This window comes from Aptenodytes forsteri, unplaced genomic scaffold (assembly GCF_000699145.1).
Source record: "Aptenodytes forsteri isolate BGI_AS27 unplaced genomic scaffold, ASM69914v1 Scaffold241, whole genome shotgun sequence".
Lineage (NCBI taxonomy): Eukaryota > Metazoa > Chordata > Aves > Sphenisciformes > Spheniscidae > Aptenodytes > Aptenodytes forsteri.
Window position 1 is genome coordinate 3,226,896 of NW_008795252.1, and position 9,589 is coordinate 3,236,484.

A 9,589-nucleotide genomic window follows, 5' to 3' on the forward strand; every position below is an offset into this window, starting at 1 on the left:
TTGGTGGGATTTTTTTGCTTAAGGTATTTTTTTTTTTTTTTTTTTTTTTTTTTTTTTTTTAGTTTTCTGAGCAACTGGTGGTTTTAAAAAGGCATTTTAAAGAGGCTTTTAAAACCTGTCGTTCTCCTTGCTGTGTAGGAGTGTTCTGTGTGGGTACAGAGAGTAGGATAAACTACTTCATCCTCCTGTGGTCTCACTGGAAAGACAAATCCTGAGCCATAGGCACTGGGAATCGACTCAGTCATGGCCGTTATCCAGCTGCCACAGGCTAAGAGCAGCATGTCCTCTACTGTGCCCTTACATTTGGAGTTCAGAGCTAAAAAGATCATAGGCTTCTTGCAGCCAGAACATCTTACTAACAAGTGGGCTTTCTGTGGTCAGTTTGCTAATGCAGTTTTATTCCAGAGAGAGTCTCTTTCTTCTGCAAATTAAAGACCCCATTGGTTTATTATTGTATTTATATGCTTTCTGGTCTAGACCTAAATGAAATGTTGATCCCCCTTTAAATTGCTTACAAATGACAGGAATTGTTTTTCCTCGCCTTCCCTACATCACCTCTAGTGCTTTTAATTCCTCTCCTTCCTTTCTTCCTCTTCCCCCTACTGTGATTCTTCATGGCCATGCTGCTCATGGTTTTCACCCTCTTTGAGAGGAGCTGTTTCTACAAAGAAAAGGATGCAAGCTCTTGAAGTGGAGCATGAAATTAGCAAATCGAATCCTTCATGCACTGAGGCCAAGAAAAGTTGCATGGGATGAAAATGCTGTTCCAGGTCTGGCAAGTGGCTCAGCCATGTTGGGTTTTTAACTTCCATTTTTAATTTTTAAAGGAAAATTGGGATAATTCGATCTCTGTTGAACCTATACTTTCACCCTTCTTTCAGAAAAGGAGAAAAGCAGTACCAGAACAAGACAATGGGATAGGCTGGGACCCAAAGAGTTCAATTCATGACTAAAATCAAAATGTTTTAGTTGCTTTTAATGTTAAAATATTCCTCGAAACACAAGTTTAACTGCTTGTTTTTACTCTGTGCAGAGCTCTTTTTTTCTCTGTGTGCATTGCTGTACAGCTATCTTAAATGGGTGACTACATAAGGAAGGGTTACTTAACCATCATGTATCAGACCATTGCTGGAAGCAAAGTAAATGAATGTTGTGACCGGATCTGGCACGTTAGCTTCCTATTTCACTTTCCCTGCACAAAAAGATAAGAGGAATGCAGGCCTTTCCCTTTATCTCACACAGTAATAATGCACCTCAGCAAAGATTTGAATGGGCTGCAGGATTATTAGGATTGTAATGTCTTGCTTTCCTTTTCAAGTAGGATGAAACTAAATGTAATCATCTGTTGGGTTAGATGAACACAATGGGTTCTCAGCTGTAGGCTTTCATCACAGTGGTGATCTTGTATGATTTGGCCTGGCAGGGCTCCGGGCTCACAAAAATTTTGTAGGTGTCAGATGTTTGGCACTCAGAACCAAGCACTGAGAGCCCTTGTCATACTTGTGTCTCCCTGCTTTCTCGTCTTCCAGTTTTAGAATACTGTCACCATTTTAAGCATGTTATATTTAGAGGAGGCTAATGGAAAGCTGCTTGGCTACGTCCAGTTTCAGTTACATGGGCTTGAGTGATAGTCTGCTCAAATGCTGTTGTGTGCATTCTGGCAGGATCATGGTGCAGTCTAGCAGAATTTTGCTCAGCTACGGAGCTGGGCTTTTATGGTCTTGGTATTTTCTAGGAGCAAAGTGACAGTGTGGTGTGGCTGCTACCTTCACTATGACTATTTTGTCAAGTTTGTTTCTGAAAAAGAAAACAAAACCAGGCTTTGAAACTATGGATCTCAACTTGACAGCTTATTTTCTAAACAGCATATGGAACAGCCACTGCAGCCATGCTTGCTGTGCTCTGATCAGCTGCTTTTTATAATTTTTCAGTCACAGTGTCCTATATGCTACAGCCCCTTTTTTTCCATATCCCTAATGCTCTGTTGCAGGCTGTCCTACCAGAGAAACGATGATGATGAGGAAGAAGCTGCCAGAGAACGTCGCCGACGGGCTAGACAGGAGAGGCTGCGGCAAAAAGAAGAAGGAGATCTATCGGGAGAAGTAACAGAGAAATCAGAAGTTAATGCCCAAAACAGGTAAATGTCTGATGGTGTTTACTGACAAGTCAACAGTAATTTTTGTTCAGAATAGAGAAGTATCTTGAAGAGCTTTGTTTTGCTACTTAAATATTAAGCACCAGGTTTGGCCATCCTTGCGCTGAAGAGGACCTAACACTGTGAGGAGCGCCACTGGCTGTGTCTACACAGTGGGGTGGGAGCATCACTGAAGCTGGGCTTGAGGCCATGCTCATAACCCGTTCCCAGGGTGTCCTCAGGGCTGTCTATGGAGTAACTCAGCTGGGGCTCATGGAAGGAAATACTTCTGATGCATCTTGCTGTCAGATTCCCTCAGGCATGACTGCCTCTGTGCCTCACAAACCCCCACATCTTTTGTCCTGCTTGGTGTCATGGTGTCATGGGGCCAAGGCACATGGGATTGGTGGGCACCCAGGCCTTAAGTTGTAGCTGAAACATGCCTGCAAGGTGCTGTGTGAGTGCTAGACCTCAGCCCTCATCTGGCATTGTCAGGGTCATACAGCTATAAACAGCAGAAAAGCTTATGGAGTAAGGCGCTGCTTGTCACAAACTGAGTGGGCAGAGCTGGCCTTCCAGTCTGTCCATCATTTATTCAGTTTCACGTAGTCACAAATAATATATCCAGATTTCCAGTAGCCATAACACAATTGATAGAAGAGACCAGAAATAAACATTGTGATATCAAGCTAATAGATACTGAGCACAAGCAGCATTCTATAAAAGAAAAGGAGAATGGATATAGATAGGAAAACAGCAACATTTCTGATTGTAGATTATAATCTTTTTCCACAATAGAAGGGGAAAAAAGCTAGAAAGAGGAAGAGACCTGCACACAGGAGGACTAAACAGCTGAATTTTGAAGGAGTCAAAAAACCTCCAGGGACTGAGAACGAGATCCAGTCCTGATACCTACAGGTGTCTTAAATTAGGTGCTCTGCTCACTTCATTTTCTAACAGATTATTGTCCCTGTACAGACAATCACAACCTCGCTGCGCCCTTAATTGCCAGGCTTTCCCATTATGGACTGTATCTGTGGATGTTGCTGCTGAACAGGAGTAGCTTCTTGTTGCTAGAGAAGTTCACTGAAGTCAGAAAGTATGTTGCTTGTGTAGCATCTTCAAAAATTTTGCCTGGTGGGAAGACTGTGCATAAGACATGTACGCCTCAGGCCAAGCTGAAGGGGGCCTTAAAGCAAGCTAAGGTCTTCCAAGTATTCTGCTGCAGGGCACAGAGGGGGAAGATGAATTTTTCAGGGCTGTTCATGTTTCAGCTGCTCCAAGCGTCAGGGGCTGTTCCAGTGCCTACTGAGGTCAGTAAGACTCCCGGCGACTTCAGCGGCTGTTGGAGCTCGCCTAGAAGGGAACCTTTCCAGGCTCTGACATTGTGAAACACTGCATTCCTATACATGTAGAAATACCAGAATTAATCCCTGGAACCATTTTGCTAAATTTTGAAGTATGCACCTGTTGTGTTTTCAAACCATGGAATGATGTTACAGCAAGCTTTTTTTTCTAGAAACAGCTAAGCACATATATTGTTAGAAAGTTTTTGTTTTTTTTTTTTTAATGCAAAATTGTCACTTTTATGTAGTGTGGCAGAAGAGGAAACCAAGCGTACTACAACCACAGGGGGAACAGATGACGAAGCTGCATTGTTGGAGAGACTGGCAAGACGGGAGGAGAGACGCCAAAAACGTCTACAGGAAGCCCTGGAACGTCAAAAGGAATTTGACCCCACGATCACAGATGGGAGCTTGTCACTGCCCAGCAGGAGAGAAGTAAACAACGTGGAAGAAAACGAGACCATGGGGAAAGAGGAAAAGGCTGAAACACGCCGAGGATGTTATGAGATTGAGGAAACGGAAATGGTTACCAAATCATACCAAAGGAACAACTGGCGGCAAGATGGGGAAGAAGAGGAAAAAAAAGAAGAAAAAGACAAGGAGGAGGTACAGGAGGAGAAACCAAAGGAGGTCCTCTTAGAGGAAAATCAGGTAGATTTGACAGCAGAAAAATCCACAGATAAAGAAGAGGTAGTAGAAACAAAAAATCTAGCTATAAATGCAGAGGAACACAAAGCAGAGAATGATACAAATGCCGTGCCAGAAGGGGAGCAGAGTATAACTGATGTTGTAGATAAAGAGAAGCTTAGGGATGAGGAAAAGGCTGAAGAAGAAAGGAAGAAAGCAGAAGAAAGGGAGAAACTTGAGGCAGAAGAAAGGGAGAGGTTAAAAGCAGAGGAAGAAAAGGCAGCTGAGGAAAAACAGAAAGCAGAGGAGGAAAAGAGGGCAGCTGAGGAAAGAGAGAGGGCTGAGGCAGAAGAGAAGAGGGCAGCTGAGGAAAGAGAGAGGGCTGAGGCAGAAGAGAAGAGGGCAGCTGAGGAAAGAGAGAGGGCTGAGGCAGAAGAGAAGAGGGCAGCTGAGGAAAGAGAGAGGGCTGAGGCAGAAGAGAAGAGGGCAGCTGAGGAAAGAGAGAGGGCTGAGGCAGAAGAGGAGAAGGCGGCAGCTGAGGAAAGAGCGAGGGCTAAGGCAGAAGAGGAAAAGAGGGCAGCTGAAGAAAAGGCTAAGCTAGAAGCAGAGAAATTAAAGGAAAAACAAAAGATGGAAGAAAAGAAAATAGAAGATAAACAGGTAAAAGAGAAGAAAGTACAAGAGGAAAAACCTCAAGCAGCTTTCCTAAGAAAACAGGTACAGTAAACATTTTGCACCAAAATAAGACACCTGTGGTTTGTGAGAAATGTAATGCAAGAAAAAAAAAAGATTGAATTGGAATTTCCTCACAGATCTATTCCTGCATTGAAATGACTAATACTTGTGCTCTGTCCCTTGCGCTCTCATTTTTAAAATAAAGCTCCTTACTTTTGCTTACCAATAATGCAGTGCACAACTTGCCTGACCTCACTCCATCGTTCAAAGAAAACCTTGCATGTTCAGCCCTCCGCATGTTGTTTTGCTGCCTTTTTTTCTCAGCTGCTATAAACTGGCCTAATGCAGTAACACATGAGGTGGAGGCAGACACATCTTGGCACAAAATATATGAGCACCTGGTAAACTGTGTGAGGAACGTGTGTGTTAAATGCAATCACAAGAGAGGGCTTCTCTGCTGGGACATGTGAGCATGATGCCATGCAAGGGAGAAAGGCCCAGGTAGGGGAATGGGAGTATTTAGAGAGGGTGGAGGAAGCACAACTGCACACGGAAATGTGGGCACAGCAGCATATGATGGAGATGTGGCTGCACACGGGATTGGTACATGAACACAGTGTGGAGAAACAAAAGTGCAAACAGATGCAATGTTTTCATATTTTAAAAAAAACTATTAAAAACCCAAAAACAAAGGGGGAAGAAAAAGAGGTTAAAGTGGAAGCTAAAAAGGAAAAGTTACCAGAGGAGAAGCTCCGACCTACCTCCAAAAAAGATCAGGTAACTTGTATACCATTGATTTAGATGTTGTAGGGAAACTTGAGATAAGAAAATAAATAGGGGAGCTATAACTGAAAGTTGCTTGTTCAGCAAAGTACTTAAGCATGTGCTTCACTTCAAGAACGTGGGTAATCCTGCTGAAATAAATAGGGATGAAGCTACTTATGTGCTTAAAATGAAGTACATACTTAAGTATTTTGTTCTTTTGGGGCTTTAGAACCAAGTCCTGTTTGTCTTAGAACAATAGATGTTGTGGAAACTTGAGATAAGAAAATAAATAGGGGAGCTATAACTGAAAGTTGCTTGTTCAGCAAAGTACTTAAGCATGTGCTTCACTTCAAGAACGTGGGTAATCCTGCTGAAATAAATAGGGATGAAGCTACTTATGTGCTTAAAATGAAGTACATACTTAAGTATTTTGTTCTTTTGGGGCTTTAGAACCAAGTCCTGTTTGTCTTAGAACAAATATTTCAGGAAAATCAGTTCAGTCAATAACACAAGTATGGTTTGCACCCTAGGGATGAATTTTTCATGACTGTATCAACTAATCATCCTTCCCTTGGTTTCCTCCCACTTTACTGTGAACTTTTTCCCTGTGACTGAGACCTACTCTTACAATAATAATAATAATCATCTAGGCCCTTTGGCCACTTGACTGCCTTAACTAATGATTTTCCCCCAAACTGCAATGCCCCATGATATAAACCGTGCATACCCAAGATTCTTCTTTTGTTTTAAAGAGAAAATCTACAAAATTTACTGCATTGCATTTCCACTGTAAACACAGGAGCTGGTGCCATGGTGTTTTACTGTATGGTAAGTAAATAAGATTTGGGGACCATTTACTCTTCAGGTTACAGCTGGACACAGGGAGCCACATTCAATGTTGTTTAGCAGCTGTGCTTTTGGTTCAGTGCAGCAGGTATCAAAATACCCACTGATTCTAATCGGACATGGAGACTGGTCAGGGCCTTGGAGGTTTGGATCTATTTGGGTTCAGCCAGGTCTGTGCGGCTTAAAGGGAACCACAGCACAGAGATCTAGTAACAGGCAGCTTGCTGCCTGTCCAGCTGCTTGGGAGCATTGAGGGTTGTAGAGAGTCCCATCCAGGGTCCTTAGTTTTTGGATTAATTCGGAACATGCTGTAGATGCTTAGCTCACCCTCAGAGAGTGATGAAGGCAAATCATGTCACAAGGTTTTACGTCCAGTTGCCTGGCTTGATCATCCAAGGTATCATATTTTGAGTAAGGTACACGTGAGATGGAAAAGGCAAATGAAGTGATGAAGATGGTTAGAAGAAAGGTTCCTAATGAACAGTGAGAGAGATTGGCAATACTACAATAAGTTACTCTAGAAAGGGGAAGAGTTAAATGAGACCTAATGGAGATGCTTCAGAATAGTGCACTAGAAAAACTAAACAATCACTCTACTCTAAATTAACCCGATTCAAAAGCAGAGGAAAGAGCTGCACAAAAAATAAGGGATGGATTATATTAAGAGTTCTTATAAGACAGAATCGGCTTATAATATTCACTGTTGCACACAATCTTTGAATATTACAAGTAAATGTAAAAAGGAGGCTGTAACTGACCACAAATATTGATTCTGGGTGGGACTTGAGACACAATCATCCTGCTTGTGTTTATGTGGAGCTCAGTCAACTCTCACTGGAGCTCTTATCATGCTTTTAAACCATGGCCACAGGGCTAGATTATCTAGGAAATTGGTAAGACTTTTAAAGGTGACTTGCAATTTTAGTGCTTCCATTTTTGGATGCTCAAGCTGAGACAATTTAAGAGAGTCCCACTTTTAGTACAATGCTGAATACCCATCCACTGAAAGGTAAATCTTTTGCATGTGTATCAAGCTGAGCATTCAAAGCGTTTTGCTCAGTTTTGAAAATCTCAGTTGTTGCTTCTTGGCTTGTGAAGAAAAATTGACAATCTCAGACTCCAAACCAAGCCAAGATCAGGCTCCCATCTCCACTCCTTCCCCCCCTTCAAGGACATACAAATTCATCGAGGCCTATTTCTGAACCATATATGTGGTTAAGAGGATGGCAGTATATCATGAACAAGATCCTGAAGGAATACAGTGTATCTACATAATTTTCCTTTTTAATTTTTTAATTCTGCAAGATTTTGCTTTTGCAGTTGTGCAACACAAGCACATGTCCTTTCTTAATGTGACCAAAATCTGGCCCTCAAAGTTCAGGTTTTGATCAAATTAGCAAGCAAAATCTGTCTCCTTTCCTGAACTGCCCCACAATTTTTGGTTCTCAAAAGTAGCCTGGAAAGTTCATAAGAACAAGGTTTCTCATGATGTGAGACTCCTGGTATTTCCTGCTTCCAGTTTGGCTAGACATGCCGCAACAGTTGCTTTTCTCATGGTATTTGGGTATGGTAGTTGGCTCTAAATGGAAGCCCTAGACCCAGATGTCTACAGCTTTTAAGTCACTGAGTAATTGATCCTAAATAAGGAATCAAATTTGCCAAATGGTCCCAACCTTAGTAACTGATTCACTGCAGTCTGAAGGTGTTCAAACTCTAGATTTAGAAATCCCAACTCTCAGATATTAGCATAACACCCTACAGGAAAGAAGCAGTGTAGAGAAAGATTAAAATATACCTACAGCTGAAAATTGGCTAAACATGCTTTTGGTCGTGTTCTATCTTGACTTGATGGTCAAGATTTGTGAGAGCATGTGAACTGTTTTCAGTTCAGGTAATACCACCTGTCTACTCCAACTGGAGTCAGTGTAGTCCTTTTTACTGAATTCAGCAGAAGCTGAATTAACCTGTAATTTAGGGAAGCACTGAGACAAGGGAAAGTACTTTTTCTGTTGCCTGCCTTTGGAATGGGACATAATGGTTTCTGCTTCTGTGCTAATCAATCTCTGTTTTGGCTTTAAAATTAGTAGGAGAAGGATTGGGCCCAAAAGCTGTGAAATGTTTCTGTAATATCTTGTTTTATCGTCTTTTTGAATAAAGAGGCCAAGCTGTATTAATGCTTTTCTCAAGTGCAAACACATTATCATAAATCCTACTGGCTTCTGAAATGCTATTTCCTAACATATTAATTTTTAAACTATATTGTTTTAATATTAGTTTTCTCAGTGATTTCAATTAAGATGTAAGAGATATGAACCTCCCCAGTGGACTTCAATACATCAGGCAGCTGGAAGTATTGGCTTTTTAATGAGACTTAGAAAGGTCTTGATGAAAATCTCAGCAAAGGAAATCCTATGCTCTCAAAATCCCAACACAGACATCCTGGCATGTGAAACCTTGCAACAATCAACATTGCCGGTTTCAGTATCACCCTGACTGGGACTGAAGGGTTAGGAGATTGCTAACAGGCAGCAGAGATTTTTGCTGTGATCATGATCACTAGCTACAATCTTGCCCAGATTTGGGAGCACCCAAAAGATGTTACTGTCTGATGGCATTCATTAGGCTCAATGAATAGCCCTGGTTGTCTCAGCCCAGCTCCTAGAAAACAGAAAACCATTCCTTGAGGCTGCTAGCAATAATGGCCTTGTTTGCTAGCAGTCACAGCATCATGGCCAAAGAATGCACGGTCACGGAAACTGAACTCCCCTCTTGTCCATCAGGGCACTTCTGCCAGGTCGTGGCTAAAGCCCGTTGGCAGGAGAGGGTGGGGAAAGTCTGCACTGCCGCTGCCTGCTTTCACGACAGAGCAAATGTCTCTGTGGGTTGCGTCCAACATCCCTCACCAGTGGCAAATTTGCTCAAGTAGTTTAACCACCCAGTACTCGCTTGTAGTGTGTGCCACCTTGACATTGTCCATCATATGAGTTTCTGTGAGCGAGCAAACTGGCCTCAGGTAAAGTCAGAGGTTGACTTTGGGACTTCACTCAGCAGTTTAATACAATGCCTCAGGAGGATCTTGACTTTGAAGACTCTGAACTCATCCTTTATTAGTAATATTGCATGTCCAGAAGTTGTTCTTTGATGAGGAAGGATAGAAATTTAATTTGATTCAGGGGGGGGGGGGGGGGGGGGGGGG

The 9,589-nt window shown here is 42.2% G+C and overlaps 1 protein-coding gene across 7 annotated transcripts in view; it reads left to right on the forward strand.

Moving 5' to 3' along the window:
• The window catches only part of CALD1 (caldesmon 1), a 203,638-nt gene that overhangs the window by 169,692 nt on the left and 24,357 nt on the right, over positions 1-9,589 (forward strand). For 4 of the 7 annotated variants that reach the window (XM_009278978.2, XM_009278977.2, XM_019472006.1 and 1 more), the window contains 3 exons: positions 1,991-2,137; positions 3,729-4,824; positions 5,476-5,559. In XM_009278978.2, coding sequence (XP_009277253.1) covers positions 1,991-2,137; positions 3,729-4,824; positions 5,476-5,559 — 1,327 coding nt within the window. The remainder of the gene's footprint in view (positions 1-1,990; positions 2,138-3,728; positions 4,825-5,475; positions 5,560-9,589) is intronic. The other 3 variants (XM_009278982.2, XM_009278983.2, XM_009278980.2) reach the window with 2 other exon arrangements.